Source organism: Acomys minous (genome assembly GCF_964271855.1).
Source record: "Acomys minous genome assembly, chromosome: 20".
Taxonomy (NCBI): domain Eukaryota; kingdom Metazoa; phylum Chordata; class Mammalia; order Rodentia; family Muridae; genus Acomys; species Acomys minous.
The window spans coordinates 16,304,655-16,327,250 of NC_140502.1; the positions used below are offsets into that span (position 1 = coordinate 16,304,655).

Consider the following 22,596-nt stretch of genomic DNA (forward strand, 5'->3'; position numbering starts at 1 on the left):
CTCAGAAGAAATGTGGACACCACTGGTTGATGACCACCTCAAGAAATGAGCCTTCATGCAGCACACTGCCCACCTTTACTGCTCTATATTGACATGGCTGATACTCCTCCTTTTTTCTCTCTTCATAAAACTGAGACAGAGTTTCTCTACCTAGAGCAGTCTGGCCATCACTTCCCAGAGATCCACCTGCTTCTGCCTCCTATAGACTGGGATAAACGATAGTCCACAACACTCAAATAGTTCCTCCCTTCTTGATGGGGATTTGCCTCTTCAGCCTTAGATAATTTTGGCAACTACTCTTCAGCCATGATACCACCACTATCATGCTATTTGTACATGGAGCATCTAGACCCTAAATCTTTTTCCCTGAAAAATGAGATCCCTTACAGTCCCACAGTTGTCCTAGAGCTCTTCTATTAGCACAGGCCAGATCATGGATTGTTTGGTCACTGCTTGGCCATATAATGAATAGGAGGCCACAGAAAGCTGCTGTTGGATTTTTTGTTGAGAGGATGCACAACTTTTACTCCAACCCAGAATCCATGAAGTGTGTTTCCTGAATGTTTCATTACTTCCACCTGGGTGAACATGGAAGCTTCATCTCTCTTCTTTCTTGTGCAGGAAACCTGTGTCATGGAAGGCCCAAGTTTACTTTGCTAAGTCATGTGAAGGTTTCTTGATACCTACAAAAGGATTAAAGTTAACTACATTGTCAAATTAGTACAAAATTTATCAAAAATGCCTTGGTGAGGCTCAGTAACAGAGCTAATGTGGACTTCAAACCACTGTGTAGCTTATGCCGATATAGAGCAGTGGTGAACAGAGAATAATGAGAGTGTCCCACTGCATAGTAGATTTAGTACTGAAAACAGAGCCCACCCTGCACTCTGATAGTGACCCCACCTGTATACAGAAATTTCAAATCAGAACATGGCTACACTGGAAAGAGATCACATCCAAAATTCTTCTCACTCTTTTTAAGCCAGCTGGAAATCAGAAATTACATTAATCCCAAGAGACAGACAAATAGATGTCCGAGTTCAAGGCGAAGCCAGAATAAAGCAAATTTCAGGTAAAGGAAAGCTTAGCTCCAGGGTACGGTGAAACACTCCATTATTCCCAGCTCTCAGGCATCATGGAGGTCTGAGTTCTAGTCCGTTCTTTTCAGTCAGTTCAGGAGACTCAGCTAGGTGAGAGGCAATTCATCACAGGTCAGTTTGTGGAACTCACAAGCAGTTTAACTAGGAGAGCATTGTAGAGACCGATTTCAGAGAGAGGAAGCTATACATAGCTGAACACAAAACAAAACAGAGATTGAGAAGGATCCATAATTCACAATACATTTCCAAAGTTACTATGGTGCAAAGAAGAGCAATTTAGAAAGAGTATGAGAGAAATCTCAGACTTAGAGATGAGGAGAGGAATTTCAGCAAGAACAGCTGATTGAAATCAGCCAGCCACAGTTTAGAAAAAAAGAGACAGTGTCATCATAGTAAGCAATAAGTCTCAGAGGCTGAAAACATTCTAGGCCTAGGTTATACCATATGGAGACTAGAAGCCTCCAGGACTAAGACTAAGTGAGCAGATGGAGTCACATAAACTGAGACTGATTAGGGACGTTAACACTTTCTCTCTGGGATTTGTTGTTTGCTGAGGCAAAGTATCAATGTGTAGCTCACACTGTCCTATGACTTCCAGAGGTCTTGGGGATTCTCCTACAATCCAGGTTAAAATATAAGCCACCATGTCTAGATTTTTACTTTTTAAGATAATGTATGGGCTGATTTGCTTATATTTTATTTATTCATGTGGAACCTCACAGAATGCAAACTTAATATACGTATTATATGCATGTACCACCTATGAACAGTACCATATGCTGGCTTATTTCAGTGGTTTGTACAGTGGATTCACAGCTTGTTTTGAAGCACTATAGGCAAGCGTTGATTGCACAGCAGCTGCAAAGACAAAACGGGGCTCCAGTTAAACTGTGGTGAAAAGGCAGTAAACCATTAAACAACAGGGAAAATTTCCATGACACTCTATGCAGGCATTCCATTGACAGGACTAATAGTACGCTCTTAAGATTATCTACCATCACATGAAGGCCAAAGATTGGTGTACATACATGTGAGCAAAGCTACATGGAGAGATGAAGTAGAGGAACTGCTAGTTCAAGGGCTGACAGTCAATATAATCACTTTGAAGTCAACCAGGGACAGATTGCCAGAAGTTCCCAGCTGTAGCATTCCTACAATCACTGCACTCATCCCAGAAGCAGATATATCACTAAGCTCCATAACACACACACACGTGTGTGTGTGTGTGTGTGTGTGTGTGTGTGTGTGTGTGTCTTAATGGGAAGATGATAGATAGATACACAGACAGGCTGAGATAGATAAAAAAGAGACTCAGTGTGCTGACAAATACTTTGCTATATATAGGAGATGAAATGAAATAAACGTACTGCACACAAGTACACCAAAGATACACAGTGTAAGCCAAGACAGTAGAGTGGTCATAGGAACATGTATAAACAGAGTTGCAGCTGGTAAATGAGTCTCCATGTGGCTTGAATGCACAGTGACATCAAAGTTAACTAAAGAAGGTAACACTTTTTTTCTATGGTCTCCATGCATTATGGAGGGGTTTGAATGATTCCCACAGATGATTTAATAGTATTACAGATCTATTTGAATACTCAAGGAACCTGCGTAAGGGACCTGCGGTCACTTGAAGGCAATGAAATTCACCTTCAAAACACCTATAATCCCAATCCTGTTGAATGCTACTCTCATTTGGCCTCCCAAGCCCCATGAATGTTCATGCCTCAACTATGTTCCTGTCAGCTTGATTTGTAATACCCAGAATTGGCACACAAGGTAGATGTCCCTTCCTCAAAGAATGGATAAAGAAACTGTGGGACATTGATAGAAAGGAATATTATTCAGCTACCAAAAACAAGGAAATCTTGAAATTGGCTGCTATATGGATAGAACTGGAAAAGATCATCCTGAATGAGGTAAGCTAGACCCAGAAAGACACATATGCTACATACTCACATGCAAGTGGATATTAGCCCAACACATATGTCCTCTGAGAGACTCTATCCAGAGTGGTAGGTGGACATATGCTGGGACTCACAGCCATACTCTGAGTGAAGAGATGTGTTGTGAAATGAATGTTGAGGATAGTGATGTCAAGACTTCCCCCAGGAGGCTATCAGGGCTGGAAAACCTGTGCAAATTGTTTCACTAACCATGGACTTTGCAAGCAGAGAAACATGACCTCCTGTTCAGATGCAGGAGATGAGGCCAGTTGTTGTGGCACATGCTATTAATCCAGCACTCCAGACGGAGAGGCAGGAGGGTCACTGTGAGTTCAAGGCTAGCCTGGTCTACAATGCTAGGCCAAGACTCCAAGGGGTAACAGAATATCCCTGTCTCAAACCAAACCAAACAAAACACAACAGATGTAGCAGATGGACAACTTATTCTCCATGTAGGGAAGCAGGGTTGACTGCTCCTGACATGACATCTATTTCCTGCCTTTTGATCACTTCCCCTGTACAGAGGGGGCACTAGGGGTACTGAGAGGAAAAGGAAGCAGGCTATCCAGATTAGACTTAGTTGGTTGTTGTCAAGCAGGACGACCTCAGCTGTTAAGAGATCTAAGAGAAAAATAGAGTTAAAGAGGGAGAGAGGGTCAGAACAAAAAAAGAAGATCAAGCAGATTATAATCTGTATATACTGTGAATATATTATAACAAACTTGCTTAAGATAATAAAATAGAAACTATATAAAAATTTATGAATGGATTACACAATGCAGATTTAGGCCCCAAGTCACCAAAGCATATTTATCTGAGTACAGTGACATGACACTGTTACAGATGTTACAATCAGGGTGTAAAAAGAAAAAAATATTCTTGTATGTGCAACTATAACTTGTACACACCAGCGAGCTATGAGTTTCATGGACACACTAAACTTTTACAATATAAATGTGTTTTAGTTTATGAAGGGCCAGCTTTAGGCTATTTAGTTAGTTCATACAGTACTTTTATTTTATGTATATGAACATTTTACGTTCATATAAATATAGAAGGTGTGCACCTTGTCCTCGATGGCAAGAATAGGACATAGTAACCACTAGAAATAGAATTGAAGCTGATAGTGAGCCATTATATTGCTTTTATCTACTGAAACATGAAAGACAAATTTTAAAATGGTAACATGTTTTGCAAAGGATTAAGAACACCACAGCCTTTTTTATTTAGATATTTCCACTGAAGATATAAAGCAATTAGTGTTTTTGGAATCATTAAGTTAAGTTCTTTCTGCACAGGACTTGAGTTAAGTTGAAAGCACATGTATTCTGCCTCACAACTGCCAGTAGTTATAATCCCAGAAGCTCATAAAACATTGTCTGACCTCCCAGGCACCAGATGTTAGTTTTTATGGATATAGGCACACAAGACACAACACACAAAACACACACACACACACACACACACACACACACACACACACACACACACACACACAAACACACATAGAAGGGCAACTCTAACAGAATCTGGAAAGAACAGACCATAAAAAGAGGTTTTGTACTTTTATTTAATGTATAATTTAAAAATAAGTGAGGAATACTCTAAATAGCCTTGGAAACCCTATCATTCTGTTGATAACAGTGTCACGAAACTAATACAGACGATATTGCACCTATACAAACAAAAGAAGACTAATGGCTTTCACTACCACCCCTCTTCTCTGTTTTCCAGATTTCTGGTCCTCAACCAGTCCAAGGTCAATGTGTTCATTCGGAGTGTGATGTAATAAAATCCATCGTGTCCTCTGTTATACCATGATCTTTAAGGATTTCTTTCCAGAGTTGCTGAATATCTGCAATTGAGTCTTCAGCACCATCTTTTTGTTGGAATGCAGCTTCCGTGTAACGTTTAGCTTCAGTGGAGGCACACGCAGCTACTGCTGGGTCATTCTGGGTCCCTCTTCCTAGAAAATTCCCAGAGCCTGCAGCAGCAGCAGCAGGAGCTTGGCCGTCACAATGGTCTTCTTGGAGACAACACCTGGCACCCTCTGATCCTTGCTCAATGTGGAGAGTCTCTTCCAGGTGGGGAACGGAGTCCAAACAAGATATACCTGAAGACATGGATTCTCCAGAGGCAGAGTGAAGAACAAATGAGCAACCAGGGGAACTGGTTGATCCATCAACATCCTTAGGGCTTTCCATATTCTCTGGGGGTTCTGAAACGTTCTGGGGATTTTTACGTTTGTACATAGCTCGGCGGTTCTTGAACCAGATCTGGAAACACAAAAAGAGGAGTTATAGGAAGACCTGTGTGTGTCAGCCTGGGTCAGAATAGGAAGTTGTAGTAGATGCCTAAAAAGAGTTAGGACGTCAGGATAGATACCACCTAACACTCAAATCCTAGGGTAACCACCTAGATTTTCTATGTCTTTACTAGAAACATAAATGACTAGGTCCCAGAGACTCTACATACTGATAATATGTCTCTAACTAAGTACTCATGCACAAGCAGAATGCCATATCTAGCCGTGGATGAACAAACATCTACAGTCAACATCTATGGCATGATCTCCCAGGATTGTACAGGCACAAACTGAGAGGGATTTCCAAAACAGTGAAGGTGAGGACTGGAGAAATATTCTGGTTGCAGGGGGAGAGAGTCAAGAAAAAGTCATACCTGGATCTGGTGCTCTGTCACTCCAAGATTTTCGGCCAGCTCCATGCGTTGCTTTTTCCTTGGGTGCATGCACTCATCAAAATACTCTTGCAGCCGGCGATTTTGTTCTTCCGAGTACTTAATTCGACGCCTCTTTTTCTGCTTTGGAGTACTGAGGTGAACTTCACTGTAATTGTCAGATCTTTCTGAGGAATATGAGGGCATATGGGGTATAGAGTGAACTGGGTTACTTCCTGATGTTGGCAGACTTGAGTTCCCTCCGAGATCTGGGTCCATAAGGATACATGGTTTACTTGAAGATCCAAAGGATACTTGGGGAACTTGGTACCTTTGATATTCTGAATCCCATTGGAGACTTGGTGGTTTGGTGGTTGCTTGAGCCTCTAGGGCCCTTTGGGTAATGTAGAGATTTTGATTGCTTTGAAATCCTAGATGCCTTTCGAGATGCGTCTGATTCCCGGATCCTCCAGGAAGTAGAAAACTTTGAGACATTTGGTGATCTAAGTTGCTTGTCAAATCTGGATGTCTTTGGAGGCTTGATTGTGTAGGAAATCCTGTGGGCACTAGAGGATATTGAGTCCTTTGGAGACGTACATTTTTTGAACGTTCTTGTGGCATTTGAAAACCTGTGTCCATGAGTGCATATGAAGACATTTGGAAATTCGGGTGGAAGCCTTGGAACCTTTTGGGTCCTAAGTTTCTTGGGTAAGATGAATGAAATGGCAGAATTCGAAATACTGGTGGATATGGAAGCCTACTACAATGTGGTCCTACTGGAATACATTCTTCAACTGGGGAACCTGTGAGGAGAGAAAATCATCACATCAGCTCTACAGATAAAATCTTCAAACAACAGATAAATTCTCTATGTGAGTCTCTAGGTTTTTAAATGAGACAAACACTTAGTGTTGTCAAAACTACATAAGGGTCAGAAGAGGAATGACAGCCTGTAATCCCAACTCCTTCATTAATGCAGGAGGAGAATTCTCACCTTAAGATCAGCCAAGACTACAGAGTGACATCAAGTACACCCAGGACTGAGACAAGAGCTTTTCTTTGAAAAAAATCCAAGGATGGAGACTATAAATTCATATTATTAAGACATCTCTTTCCATTTTTACTATGCATAAGATCTATTTCTCTCACTAGTGTTGGTGATTGAATAAACAAGGAGAAATCAGAAAATGATTGAGGTTTGTGAGGAAGACATGGCTAGAACCAAGTCAGAGCTAATGTCTACTTTGTAGAGAAGGACATTCAGGCCTCATCCTTGTTTCCATACCAGTACCTTAAGCCTTAATTACACAGAAGGTTCATTGAGATGTCTTCCAATGTTTTAACTTCGCTATTATATCATATTGGGGTTGAGAAGCCACATGTTTATGACAGTGGACATATTTCAAATCTCTTCTCTTCAAGGGCCTTCACTGGGTGAGCCTACTTTGGAACCCAGAAAAACAATTACTGGGTTTTTTTTTTTGGAAAAACTGTTTGTGAAATTATTTTAATCACATGATATATAGACGACATATAATCCTAGACGTCACCTTGCAAAGGCAAGGGGACCTCTCTGAGTTACAGGATATGCTGTTCTACATAAGACTTTACAATACAGCTGGAAATTAGAGAAAACCCTTCCTCAAAAATAAAACCAGTCAGTTATTAATGTGAATATGTATTTAACTTCATTGTTTCTCCATCCCCAGCTCTTCCTAATCTCTACAGCCACCCCACACAGGCTTCTATCATTTTCAGAAAAATGATCCCACAATCCCAGTCCCACAATCCTTCAACCCACAATGGCTTCAACCTAAAGAATTGTAGGATCAAGATCGAACAGAGATTGTGGGACTGAAAAACAAGGACTGGCCTAACTGGAGATCCATCCCACGACAGACAGCCTACCTCTAACACTTCTAATAATACTCTGATAAACTTACAGAGAGGAGCCTAGCATGACGGTCTTATGAAAGGCTCCTCCATCAGATGATGGAAACAGATTCAGAGACCCACAGCCTAAAAACAAGTGAGGCTCTGGGAGTCCTGTGAAGAGGGAGAGAAAGAATTGAGGCAGACAGAAAAGTCACGGCACTAGAAGAACACCTACAGTAGCAAATTAACTGGGTCCATGGTGGCTCACATTGGACCACAACACCAACTACAAAGAACAAATGGGCTCTACTAAGGCTGCTTACTTCCCATTTGAGGCAGATCTGCTGCTTGTTCTATATGTGTGTCCACTATCAAGTGGAGCAAAGATTGTCTCTTACTCTGTTGCTTGCCTTTAGGACCCTTTCCCATAGCTGGACTGCCTGGTCTGGGCCCATTGGCAGAAGATGCCCTCAGTCCTTCTATAATTTGATATGCCCACCTGTGTTGGTAAGCACAGGGGACTCTACTTCTCTAAGGAGATGGGGATAGGAGAATGAGGGGAGGGCTCATGAGAACTGGGCTGAGAAGTAAAAATGGAAGGGGCTGTGATCAGGCTGTAAATTGATCAAATAAGAAAAATGTAAAAATCAAATACGTATGAAGTACACCAAAGAAAAAAATTCATTACAGTTAATGATTACAACCAGGGCTGGAGAGAATGCTAAGAGTTTAAAAACTTTGGGTGCTTTTCCACAGATCCTGAATTCAATTCACAGAAACATATGGTGGACCACAACCGTCTATAATGAGATCTGGTGCCCTCTTCTGCTAGGATAGCACACATGCAGGCAGAACATTTTAAACATAGTAAGTAAATAAATCTTTAAAAGTAACAATTCAAACCACAATATGCGTATATGAGCACAGTATACTCTATACGAATGAAACAAGATATTAAGCATGCCATGTATGTTAATATTTATATATTGATTGTGTTATATATACATTTATATTGTCCCTTCTATGATGTAATGATGGGAAGATAGTCATTTTTAATGGAGAATAATAAAACAACACATGTAAGTCACACCACAATGGGAATTGACCCATTATTAAAAGAATGTTGTACAAAATATTTTAATCACATGGCATAGAGCCTTCTGTTAATCCTAGGGGACAAGTTGCTAAAACAGGATGACCATTGAGAGTTCCAGGGTGTCACTTTCCAGTATAGCTGGAGAACACAGAAAAACTTTTCCTCAAGCACAACAAACATTCTTCCCCACTCTAAATTCTTCCTTAATCTGTAGCCTGTGAATATCTACTCCCTTCATTTTTATAAAAAAAATAGCAAATTAGTAAGTATAATAGCGAGAGAGAGAGAGAGAGAGAGAGAGAGAGAGAGAGAGAGAGAGAGAGAGAAAGAGAGAGAGAGAGAGGTAATGAAACCCAACTATTCCTCACATGATCATTGTGCCTAAATTAAAGTATCCTTCTTATACTCAGTGAGACTTTTTTTCAAGGCTGGGTTTCTCTGTGTATCCTCGGCTGTCCTAAACTCACTTTGTAGACCAGGCTGGCCTTGAACTCGCAGAGACCCACCTGCCTCTGCCTCCTGAGTGCTGGGATTAAAGGGGTGGGCCACCATTGCCTGGCTAAAACTATTTATTTTTGAGACAAGGTCTTACTATGTAGACCAGGCTGTATTTGACCTCCCCAGCAATCACCTGCCTCTGACTCCCAAGTGCTGAGATTAAAGATGTGTGCCGCTGCACCAGGCTAGAGATTTTTTTTTAATTATGTCCATGGGTGCGTGTGTGTGCAAATGAGCACAGGAGGCCAGAGGAGGGCATTAGATCCCCCAGAGCTGGAATTACAGGCAATTGTGAGCCATACAATGTGGGTGCTGGGAACTGAACCTAGGTCCTTTGCAAGAGAAATATGTGCTCTTAACCCCTGAGCAATCTCTCTAGACCATTTTGTTACTTACTTATTATTATTTTAAAATATTCTTTGGTTTGAAGAAGAAAAAGAAACGTGGAAATGATGTGATTTCATCTACTCTTGTGCATGTACATGGTAGGCAAATGCTCTACCACTGAGGGATATCCCTAGCCCTGGCATTAATTATATCTATACGCATGTACACACATGCATGAAATTAACTGATTAAATATGTGCATGTACAATATATGCACTTATGCATAGATGTATTATTGTATGTATGACATGTGAAGATAACGCATGCATGGACAGGGGCACGTTAATATAATGTGTGCACCTGTGCATGGCTGTATGTATGATGGGTGAGTATAATTCACGTGTTCATAAGCAGGAACATGTAAATATAATATGTTCATATGTTTATGATTGTATGTATGTATGTATGTGACGACAATGCACAATTGCATCTATGTGATCAGGTAGGTGGCTGAACACATGTATGTATGTATGTATGTATGTACATAATTGCAGATATGTGAAAATAACTCATGGTTATATGTATGCACGCGTGGGCATGCATAAAATGCATGCTGATGCATGATGGCTGATATATGCAAGGATGTATGTGTGACTACTTGCATGTGTGATGCATGTGTGATCCGTGCATGTAGGTTCCTGTGTGCATGTGTACATGCATGACTGGATGGGTACACACATCCTGGACAGAGCTGCCCGATCATCAGATGCCGTTTGGCGATGTGTGACTCTTACCATCGTCAGCCTTGGTACGGTGAGGATTCTGAGACAGTTTACTCACCCTCACCTTCCCGGGCTCCCTCTAGGTCTGGTTCAAGAACCGCAGGGCGAAATGCAGACAGCAACGGCAGCAGCAAAAGCAGCAGCAGCAGCAGCCCCCGGGGGCACAGACCAAGGCTCGGCCTGTGAAGAGGAAGGCAGGCGCTTCCCCACGACCTTCGACGGATGTTTGCACTGACCCTTTGGGCATCGCAGATTCCTACAGCCCATCTCTGCCCGGCCCCTCAGGCTCACCTACCACGGCGGTGGCCACCGTGTCCATCTGGAGTCCGGCCTCCGAGTCTCCTCTGCCTGAGGCCCAGCCAGCCGGCCTGGTTGCCTCGGGGCCCTCTCTCACCACGGCCCCTTACGCCATGACCTATGCCCCTGCCTCTACTTTCCGCCCTTCTCCTTCAGCTTATGCGTCTCCAAGCTCCTACTTCAGTGGGCTGGATCCCTACCTTTCTCCCATGGTGCCCCAGTTAGGGGGTCCGGCTCTCAGCCCCCTCTCCGGCCCCTCTGTGGGGCCATCCCTGACCCAGTCTCCCACTTCCTTGTCAGGCCAGGGTTACGGCACCTACAGCCCCGTGGACAGCTTGGAATTCAAGGACCCCACAGGCACCTGGAAATTCACCTACAACCCCATGGACCCTCTGGACTACAAAGATCAGAGTGCCTGGAAGTTTCAGATCTTGTAGAAGAGGGTCCCCAATTCCCCCTTCCAGCTGAATCACCGTCTCCAGGACTCCATCGGCCTTTTCCAGCTTAGATTCCAGGAGATTAGCCCCCCCCCCCAAAAGTAACAGGAAGTTGTAAGCCTGCCAAAGGCTGTGGACATTGCAGCCTCAGGTGCAGGCCACCCTCAGCTCGGTTAGGGAGCTTGGCCCCTTTACCGCCCTATCCCACATCATGAAAGAGGTTCCTTCCTCCCCCGAGATGCCCGCGGCAGTGATCAGTAGATACCATGACTGTGATGCGCATATCTGATGCTTTCCCCGCCCCAGACTTCAGTAAAGGTGCTGAGAGCTTGCTCCAGAAAGAAGAGAAATCTATCTTGCAAGTGACCTGAAGAGTGTTTGGGTCAGAACTCACGGTGCCCCTAAGCCAGGTGTGGGGACTCCATACCTGTCAGTCCCAGCACTGAAGAAGCTGAGGAACTTGAGAGCCAGCCTGGGCTACAAGAGTGAGATTTCGAAACTGATTTGGAAATTTGTGTACAGTTAAAGTTAACAAATGCCAGGTTTACATGGGTAGGTTTAGAGGGTTGTTCATTCATTTTACATGTATATATGATTTATGTATCTGTATGTATATTACCGGCATGAGCCACCAAACTGAGCTGGGAGGCCATGGCTTGTACAGAAAGAAATGCAAAAGAGCCTTGATGTGACTACTGGGAATGACTCGAGAGATGAGTAGAATGTTCTAGAACCCAAGGTGCCCCAGTCACAGGTTCCCATGGTTAGCTTGAGGGGGGCACAAGTGCTGGGGGCTTCCAGGTGTCTGTGGACGTTGAATCTCATCAACAGGATGAAAGTCCTATTGATGGGCCCACCGGGGTAGGGGTCTTTTAGACGTCCCTAGGGTATGTCCAGTATTCTATCCCGTAAGCCAGGAATGGCGGCACATACTTTTGATCTCAACACGAGGGAGGTGGAGGCGGAAGGATTATGAACTCAAGGTCACCCTAGGCTACAATGCAATGTTGAGGCCAGCCTGGGCTACATACATAAAATCCTGTCTCAACAAACTCCCTTCCCCCATACAAATCCCACTTTCCAAGCCCCAAGGCCGATAAGGCAAATGGCCATAGAATGGCAAGTCCAGGGGTTCCCTTTGTTTGATGTTAGCTTCACTGTTCTATCCTTTCCCACTCACTAGCCTCTCAGGTTCCCTCTTCCCTGGCTAAGCAGAGTGAAACTGATTAAAAATGTTGAATTCCACTTAAATCTAGGTGATTTTTTTTTAAAGAGGGGGCAAACTTGGATAGATGGAACGAAATTAAGATTTGCTTTTGTTCTTTCTGTCCGTAGTGTGTTCCTGGATGTTTTCTGTTATGGCGATGATGTTTTTCTTTGTATCTTTTTTTTTTATCATCATCACCATCAGCACCACCATCACCACCACCATCATCTTCATCTTCTCCTTTTCCTCCTTTGCCTTCTTCTTCTTCCTTCTTTGTTTGTTTGTTTTTTTTTTGTTTTTTGTTTTTTGTTTTGTTTTTTGTGAGACAGAGTTTCTTCTCTGTGTGTAGCCTTGGCTGTCCTGGAACTTGATCTGTAGACCAGGCTGGCCTCGAACTCACAGAGATACACCTGCCTCTGCCTCCCTAGTGCTGGGCTTAAAAGGCATGTGCCACCACCATCCAGCCTTTGTATCGTCTGACACTCAACTAAGAAGGAACACAGGACCAGGGATGGTAGAGGAGGCCCGATCCCAGCACCTGGGAGCTGAGGAGGAAGGACCTGAAGTTTAAGACCTGCCTAGGAAACGTAATCACAGATAGGTTGTAAAGGAGGCTGGTAGTGTGTAGGTCAGTGTACAGCCCCCTGTCTGGAATCCCAGTGAGGGGCTGAGGACATGGTTCAGTGACAGGTGCTTGTCTAGACTGTTGGAGGCCCTAGGTTCAGTCCCTAGTACAGCAAAAAGCATACAAGCAATCCTAACTATAGGCATTGTCACAACCACGCACTAGGTAGACACTCATTATTACAGATGAGGAAACTGCAAGGGATGGAGACTCAGGCCACTCGCCATGTCTCACATCTGGGAGAGGGTAGAACTTGTTTTTATTGCTCCCTCCTTGAGGTGTACAGCCCTGTCCATTAAAAAAACATATTTCTAAGCTGGGTGTGGTGGTGCATGCCTTTAATCTCAGCATTTGGGGGGCAGAGGTGAGGCTGTCAGATCTCTGAGTTTGAGGCCAGCCTGGTCTACAAAGTGAGTTCCAGGATAGCCAGAGCTATATAGAGAAACCTTGTCTTGAAAAAAAAAAGGTGTGGGTGTGGGTGTGGGTGTGGATGTGGGTGTGTATTTTACCGGCATGCATTTCCATATACCATGCTCAGGGAGCATCCTTGGGGAACAGAAAAGGGCATCCATTCCCTGGTACTAGAGTTACAGAGGATTGTAAGTGGCCTTGTTGATACTGGGAATCAAACCTGGGTCCTCTGGAACAGCAGGCAGTTCTCTTAACCACTGAGCCACACCCTACATTCCTTTATGAAGGCAGGGTCTCGCTGTATAGGCTTGGCTGGCCTCAAACCCATAGCAATCTGCCTCCCACCTGCCGAGATGACAGATATGTGCTCAGGGTCCTCTGTTTTTTCCCCTGTCCTCTCCCTTCCATTCTTTCCATTTCTGCCCTCACTCCTGTGGCTGTCTGTCCCTCTTCTTGTCTCCCCCTTCCACCTCACGAAGTCTGTTTCCTGTGTCCCTGGACAGGACTAATTTAGCAAATGCTCCAATCCTTTTAGGGCAACAGTCCAGCCTCAGCAGAAAGGCAGGGGACTTATGGAGGATTAGGCTCAGCCTCAGGACATGATGGGGAGGGGACTCTGTGGGGACAACCATTTTTTTTTAAAGACTGGATGACATCTGTTCTTCCAACCAGTCCCACAGGAACACAGCTGTTTTTGTGTGCACCATCACGATACAAACACGGGCTTACTGCTTATTTATTTATTTACTAATTATTTGTGTGCACACGTGTTTGTGTGTGCACGCTCCTGTACTTTTTTAAAAAAAAGATTTGTTTATTTTATTTATTGCATAATAAGTGCTTTATTTGCAGAAGAGGGTACCAGATTACATTATAGATGGATGTGAGCCACCATGTGGTTGCTGGGAATTGAACTCAGGACCTCTGGAAGAGCAGGCGACGCTCTTAACCACTGAGCCATCTCTCCAGCCCTGTGCTCCTGTATTTGTACATGGAGAGATTGGAGGAAGACATGGTGGGGGGAGGGAGGTTTCTTGTTTCATTCTGCCCCTCCCCCCACCTTAATTGTCTCTTAGATTTGTTTATTCTATTTAATGTGCTTGAGTGTTTTGCCTGCATGGAAAACACTCATGCCTGTATGTGCACCATGTATGACTAATGCCCTCAGAGGCCAAACTGGCCCCAGGAATAATTTAAATCAAATTTTGTTTATTTCTCTGTGTGTGGGTGCACGTGGATGTGCACACAGTGAGTGTGAAGGTCAGAGTAACAACGTTAGCTTAGGAGGTTGGTTCTTTCCTTCTGCCATGAAGGGAATGGTTGGCTGTTAGGCTTGGTGGAAGGCATTTTTACCTGCTAAGCTTATCTCCCCAGCCTACGAATCATGAATCACGTCTCAGAAGTTCCAATAATATCTAGACCAGAGAAGCCAGCCAGCGACCTGGAAAATATGGCTCGGACTAAGTTTGCAGAACCTATAGGTCACAACAAAGGTCATACTACCCTGAATGCAACCTATTTTTATACTGATTTTGGAAGCTCAGCAGTAAGTAATTAATAGTTGGGAAGGGGGAACTCGCAGATCTGACCAGCTTGGTTCTACAGAGGGGCATGGATGAGACTTTCATTTCCTGAGAGCGTCTTGCTCAGAGCAAAGCCATTTTAACTAATCTTTAAAAAAAGGATTTATTTATTTTGCCTGACATGGTGGGCACATCTTTAATCCCAGCACTTGGGAGGCAGGTGGATCTCTCTGAGTACATGCGAAGTCTCAGGACAGTCAGAACTTTAGAGTGAGACTTTATAAAAATATAAGACATGAGAGGCAGGCAGAGGCGGTGCACAACTTTAGTCCCAGCACTTGGGAGGCAGAGGCAGGCAGATCTCTGTCAACTAGAAGGTAGCCTGGTCTACAGGAAAGCAAATTCCACTCAAAGAAACATTGTCTCAACAAGCAACTCCCTCCCCAACAAAAAAGACATTAAGACATAATCCCAGCACTGGTGGCACATTCCTTTAATTCCAGAATTTGGGAGGAAGAGGCGGTGAACCTCTATGAATTTGAGGCCAGCCTGGTCTACAGAGTGAGTTCCAGGACAGCCAAGTGAACCCAGGGAAACCCTGTTGAGAATAACCAAAAAGGGAACAACAACAACAACAAAAATTAAGAGATGCTAATATTATTCTATTTTCTTGCATTCGATGTCATTGTTGGGGTTTGAACTCAGCTTGTCCCACAAAGCTGGGCATGTGCTTTCCCACCAAGCCACGTGCCAGGGGAGCTTTCTTTCTTTAAAAAAAATTTAATTTATTCACTTTGTATCCTAATCACAGCCCCTTCCCTCCTCTCCTCCTATTTATTCTCACCCTCTGTCCTTCCCTCTTCCCTGTGCCCGCATCCCCATCCAAGCATGTCAAGGTACGTCAGGACTGTGCACATCCTTTACCGTAGTGGCCTAGCAAGGGAGCCTTGCCAGAAGGAAGCGATTGAAAAGGAAAAGCATGCAAGGAAGTCCTTGTCAGAGACAGGCCCCACTCCCCTTACTTGGGGGTCCTACATGATGACCAGGCTACTCCTCTGGTACATGTATACATATGTGTAGAGAGCCTAGGTCCAGTCCATGCATGGTCCTTGGTTGGTCCTTCAGTCTCCACAAGCACGCCTGGGCCCAGGTTAGTTGGATCTGTTGGTCTTCTTGTGGTGCTCCCATTCCTTTGGGGGTTCTTCTATCCTTCCTCCCACTGTTCAACAAGGCTCTCTGCACTTCCCCCCGGTGTTTGGCTGTGAGTCTCAGCATCTGTTTCAATCCGTTGTTGGGTGGAGCCCCTCAGAGGACAGCTGTGTTAGGTTCCAGGGGAGCTTTGTTAACCTCGGATTAGATTTCGTATTGAATCTTCGTCCTCTGTGATGTCAATGACCTTTCCCTAGGACTTGGTATAAAGAATGTAGTTCTCTATTGCCACAGGTTTCCAGTCACAATCAAGAAGTCAAAGCTTGGCTGGGCCCAGCAATTGGGAGGCAGAGGCAGGTGGATCTCTGTGAGTTCGAGGCCAGCCTGGTCTACAAAGTGAGTCCAGGACAGCCAGGGCTACACAGAGAAACCCTGTTTTGAAAAACAAACAAGCAAGCAAGCAAACAAACAAAAAGAAGTTGAAGCTTCTTTTCTCCTGAATTTCTTCATTTTTCAATCGCTTCCTTCTGGCAAGGTTCCCTTGCTAGGCCACTACAGTAAAGGACGTTCACAGTCCTGACATAACTTGACATGCTTGGATGGGGATGCGGGCACAGGGAAGAGGGAAGGACAGAGGGTGAGAATAAATAGGAGGAGAGGAGGGAAGGGGCTGTGATTGGGATATAAAGTGAATAAATTAATTTTTTTTTAAAGAAAGAAAGCTCCCCTGGCACGTGGCTTGGTGGGAAAGTACATGCCCAGCTTTGTGGGACAAGCTGAGTTCATCTTAGAGTGATTAAACTCCTTAGAAGTGAACTGAAGGGTTTCAGGTATAAATTAAGGTAGTCCAGTCTCTCACAATGCGTCATCAATAGCTGTCAACCAAACACCCATTTATTGCAGGGACAATCTGTGGACATAAACCAGGCCACCATCATGAGAGAGTTTTGAGATCTCTGTGTAGGAGCTTCGGAAAACATCTGGGTAGAGACAGACCATGGGGACTCCAGTGAGCTTGGGGAGCAGAGCGAGACTCTGGATGGCCCAGGTAGAGGGAGATGGAAGTCTGAGATGCTCTCATCTTTCAAGAAGGGTACCTAGCAATGAGAAGGAATCAAGAGTTCCCTGGGCAGCAGGCTGAGTAGAGGTCCATTTACTGAGATGCTCACCAACCATTGGAGAGCGAATTTATTCCAGGCTGGAGCCTCAAGAGGACAGTATCAAGGCTTTACTAGTTTCTCAGATCTCAGGCAAACCAGCACTGAGTCTATCTGCTCAATAAAGAAAGATGTACTCCATAGGGCCAGGATTCCATAGGGTGGGGCTGCAGACTGAGGACTGAGTGGGACGGCAGGGTGGGAGGGTCTGCTTGATATCAGGGTGTCTGTCTTAGTTAGGGTTACTATTGAGTTGAGGAAACACATGACCAAAGCAATTTGGGGAAGGAAGGGTTTATTTGGCTTATGTTTTGATATCACTGTTCATCATCGGAGGAAGTCAGGGCAGGAACCAGAACGCAGGAGCTAATGCAGAGGCCATGGAGGGGTGCTGCTTCCTGGCTTGCTCCTCATGGCTTTCTCAGCCTGCTTTCTTATAGTACCTAGGAGCATTGGCCAAGGATGACACCATTTACAAAGGGCTGGGCCCTCCCCATTAATCTTCCCTCTGCCCCCAGACAGGGTTTCTCTGTGTAGCCTTGGCTGTCCTGGACTCGCTTTGTAGACCAGGCTGGCCTTGAACTCACAGTGATTCACCTGCCTCTGCCTCCCGAGTGCTGGGATTAAAGGTGTGCACCACCACGCCTGGCACTCTCCATTAATATTTAATTAAGAAAATGCCTTTTAGGCTTGTCTGCAGCCCCCCTTATGGAGGCATTTTCTTTTTCTTTTTCTTTTTCTTTTTCTTTCTCTCTCTCTCTCTCTCTCTCTCTCTCTCTCTCTCTCTCTCTCTCTTTGGAGAAAGTGTCTCTCTGTATATCCTGGGCTGTGCTGGACTCGCTTTGCAGACCAAGTTGGCCTCAAACTCATGGTGATCCTCCTGCCTCTGCCTCCTGAGTGCTGGAATTAAAGGCGTGCACCGCCACACCCAGCTGGAGGCATTTTCTTAATTGAAATTCTCTCTTCTCAGATGACTTTAGCTTGTGTCAAGTTGAAATAAAAATTATTCAAGCACAATTGACCCCTTGTTAACTTGACATGCAAACACATCACTGTTAAGCCACAACTTTCCTTTTCCAAGATTTCACACTGAAAACATAAAGTACTTTAAAAAAGACATTTATCTGAGAGTAAAGGGCTGGCAAAAGATTTTCCAAGCAAACAGACACGAGAAGCAATCTGGAGTAGCCATTCTAATATCTAATAAAGTAGATTTTCTTCTTCTTCTACTCCTCCCTCTCCCCCTCCTCCTCCCCCTCCCCTCCCCCTCATCCTTTGGTTTTTTGAGACAGGGTCTCTCTGTGTTAGCCATGGATGACCTGGAGTAGCTCTGTACACCAGGCTGGCCTCAAACTCACAGTGATCTGCCCTCCTCTGTCTCCTAAGAGCTGGGATTAAAGATGTGTGCCACCAGGCATGTCTACAGAATTTCAATAAAAATTAATCAAAAAATATGGGGAAATGACACTTCGTTGCCATCAAAGGAAGAATCCACCAAGCGGACATCACAATCCTGAATATCTATGACCAAAATACAAGGCACATACATTCGTTAAAGAAACACTTTTAGGAGCTGGAGAGATGGTTCAGTGGTTAAGAGTACTGACTGCTCTTCCAAAGGTCATGAGTTCAATTCCCAGCAACCACATGGTGGCTCACAACCATCTATAATGAGATCTGGTGCGCACTGTATACATAATAAATAAATAAACCTTTAAAAAAAAAGAAACACTTTTAATGCTTAAAAAAACACATTGATCCTAAGACATTAATAGTGGGAGACCCCAACACCCCACTCTCAGCATTGAGGCAGAAACTAAATAGAGGAATAATGAAGCTAACAGAGGTCATGAATCAAATGGATCTAACAGACATACACAGAACTTTTAACCCAAACACAAAAGAGTACACCTTCTTCTCAGCACCAAAGGGAACCATCTCTAAAACTGACCGTATAATCGGTCACAAAGCAAGCCTCTAAGGTCTAAAGCTGAACTTCAGCAATAGGATTAACAAAAAGACTACAAACATATGAAAACTGAACAACATTCTATTCAAAGACAACTGGGTCAGGGATGAACTAAAGATATTAAAGACTTCCTAGATTTCAGTGAAAATGAAGGTACATCATATCCAATCATTTGGGACGAAGTGAAAGCAGTGTTAGGAGGAAAGTACAGAGCACAAAGCACCTTCATAAACAAATTGGAGACATCCCATGCAAGCAACTTAAAGGAACACATGAAAACACTAGAAAAAAAAACATGCAGACACACCCAAAAGGAGTAGATGGCTAGAATTCATCAAACTCAGGGCTGAGATCAATAAGTTAGAAGTGAAATAATTCACATAATCGAGGAAACCAAGAACTTTTCTTTGAGAAAGTCAACAAGGTAGACAAACCCTTAGCCAAACTAACTAAAAGACAAAGGGAGAGCATCGAAATCGACAAAATCAGAAATGAGAAGGGAGACATAGCAATGGATATTGAGGAAATAGAAAGAATCATTGGGTCTTACTTCAAAAGCCTATATGCTTCAACATTTAAAAATCTAAATCATATGGACAATTTTATTGATAAATTCCACACACCAAACTTGAATCAAGATCAGGCAAACACAATACATAGTACTATATCCCCCAAGAAATAAAAGCAGTCATCAAAAGTCTCCCAACCAAAAGAGAGCCCAGGGCCAGATGGATTCAGCGCAGAATTCTACCAGACCTTCAAAGAAGAACTAATACCAATATTCCTGAAACTATTCCACAAAATAGGAACAGAAGGAGCACTGCCGAACTCACTCCATGAAGCCACAGTCACCTTAATACCTAAGCCACACAAAGATACAACAAAGAAAAGGAATTTCAGACCAATTTCCCTTATGAACAGAGATGCAAAAATACTCAATAAATTCTGGCAAACCGAATCCAAGATCACATCAAAAATCTCATCCATCATGACCAAGTAGGCTTCATCCCAGACATGCAGGGTGGTTCAATATACGGAAATCCATCTATGTAATCAATAATATGAACAAACTGAGGGGGGCAAAAACCCGCATGATCATCTCCTTAGGTGCTAAAAAATTGGGACAAGACCCTTCTTCAGCTAGCCTCCCGAAGGCTGAGGGAAACTCTCCATCTAGGCTAGAGAAAACACTGGGACCAGATTCTCAGCCCAGCCTTCACAAGAAAAAACAAAACAAAAACAGAACACATTAAGCATGATTTAACTCTTGCCCCGTCAGTCTTGTAGCTGCTTTACAATCAAGGCTTGCATACAACTCCTGATCCGCAGTTTTCAAACTCCCAGGGAATACATGTTTTGTGTGCCAACATGGTATGTAAAGGAAATCAATATGCCTAAGGTCTATAAGGTTTAAAAAAAATGTCAATCTACTGTAAAGACTCCTAAAATAAGGCAGCACATGTAACAGTTAGTACGTGGTGCATGCAGGTAATACATATATTAAGTTGTATTTTGTGAGGTTCTATGTTACAATAAATTTAAAAAGTAAAATTCACCAGGTGTGGTGGGGCATGCCTTTAATCCCAGCACTTGGGAGGCAGAGGCAAGCGGATCTCTGTGAGTTCAAGGCCAGCCTGGTCTACAAATCGAGTCCAGGACAGCCAAGGCTACACAGAGAAACTGTGTCTCACAAAACAAAACAAAAAGTAAAAATCTAGACATGGTGGCTCATATTTTAACCTGGTTTGTAGGGGAATCCCACAAACATCTGCAAATCACAGGACAGTGTGAGCTACACCTTGATACTCTGCCTCAGCAAACAAACCCAAAGGGGAGGTGTTAGTGTATCCATCTGAGGTAATAATTCTCTTGGAGGCTATTTGCCTCCATCTGCTAACCTAGTCCTAGTCCTGTAACCTTCTAGCCCCCCATAGACTATAATCTGGGCCTAGAATGCTTTCAGCCTCTGACTTACTGCTGAATACGATCACACTTTCTAGTTCTTTCTAAACTCAAGACAGACTGCTTCAAATCAGCTGTTCTTGCTTAAAACAACTCTCCTGTCTCCTCAATCTGACTTTCCTCTCATCCTCTGACTGAATTGCTCTTCTCAGCCTCACACTAACCCTAAACAAATGTCTCCAGCACATTCTTTGGTTCATTGTGTCTTCATCTATGTATATCTTGCTGACTTTGGAACCTGTCTCTGTAAAACTGCCTGTAAAACTGAGCTCCCCTGCACGTCCTTTCAACCAGCTGAGTCTCCTTCTGGAAGTCTTGGAGAAATCAGCGACCAAGGAGATACTTAAACATAATAAATTGGCAAGCTAATTGCCAACATGAAACTAAATGGAGAGGAAATTAAGTCAATTCCACTAAAATCAGGGCCAAGCTAAGGCTGTCCACTATGTCTGTCTCTCTTCAATATAATACTTGAAGTCTTAGCCAGAGCAATAAGACAACTAAAGTAGATCAAGGCGGGGAAACAAATTGGAAGGGAAGAAGTCAAATTGCAAACAACTCCTAATCCTCATTTTTCAAACTCCCAGGGAATACAAGTCCGATGTACCAAAGGAATCCAATGTGCCTAAGGTCTACGGTGCTTCCAAAAAAAATCTGTCAATCTCCTGGAAAGATCCCTGAAATGGGGGAAGTTTGCAATCTATGAGGTTTCCTGAACAAGTAAGAGGATAGATGAAGCTGCCCTATTCACTCAGGTGGAAGTAATTAAACTCCCAGGAAAGAAACTTCAGGGAGCTTGGGTTGGAGGAAAAGCAGGGCATTCTTGCAACAAAACAAAACAGAACACCAAAAACCCAAACAAACAAACAAACAAAAAAAAAAACAAAAAAAACAAAACCAAAACAAAAAACCAAAAACCCACCAGCAGCTGTCTGTGGACTCCCATTCAGTATAGGGCCAATGTGTGAACAAACAATCCATGGTCAGGCCTATGTCTATATAAGGGTTTAAGGGCAACTGTGGGACTCTAAGAGCTCCAGTTATCCAGCGAGCAAGATTTAGGATCTAGATGCTCCATGTAGAAATAGCATGATAGTGGTGGTATCATGGCTGAAGAGTAGTTGCCAAAATTATCTAAGGCTGAGGAGATAAATCCCCATCAAGAAGTGAGGAACAAAGTGAATTTCGTGTCCTTTATCTCGGTCTAAAAGAGGCAGAAGCAGGTGGGTCTCTGTGAGGTGATGGCCAGACTGGTCTGGGTAGTGAGACTCTGTCTCAATTTCATAAAGAGATAAAAAAGGAGGAGTATCAGCCATGTCAATATAGAGCAGTGAATCTGGGCAGTGTGCTGCATGAAGGCTCATTTCTTGAGGTGGTCATCAACCAGTGGAGTCCACATTTCTTCTGAGTTGAACCCTTAAGGGTGCAGGAGAATGAAGAGATTTTGGCCAAGAAAGAGTTAATTCTTGTGGTCCCAAGCAAACCAGCCAGCCCCATAAGGTGGGGCTGCACACTGAGTGAGGCCTCAGGGTGGGGTGTCAGGTGGGCAAGAGGGG

The 22,596-nt window shown here is 43.7% G+C and overlaps 1 protein-coding gene across 1 annotated transcript; it reads left to right on the forward strand.

The window, feature by feature from the left end:
• Nucleotides 1–10,247: 10,247 nt before the first annotated feature.
• Nucleotides 10,248–11,142, forward strand: LOC311591110 (cone-rod homeobox protein-like; the record flags this gene model as incomplete). Its single annotated transcript, XM_084770478.1, has 2 exons — nucleotides 10,248–10,334; nucleotides 10,387–11,142. 2 exons carry the CDS (start codon nucleotides 10,248–10,250, stop codon nucleotides 11,035–11,037), a joined length of 738 nt encoding a protein of 245 aa, XP_084626604.1. The 3' UTR covers nucleotides 11,038–11,142.
• Nucleotides 11,143–22,596: the final 11,454 nt, after the last annotated feature.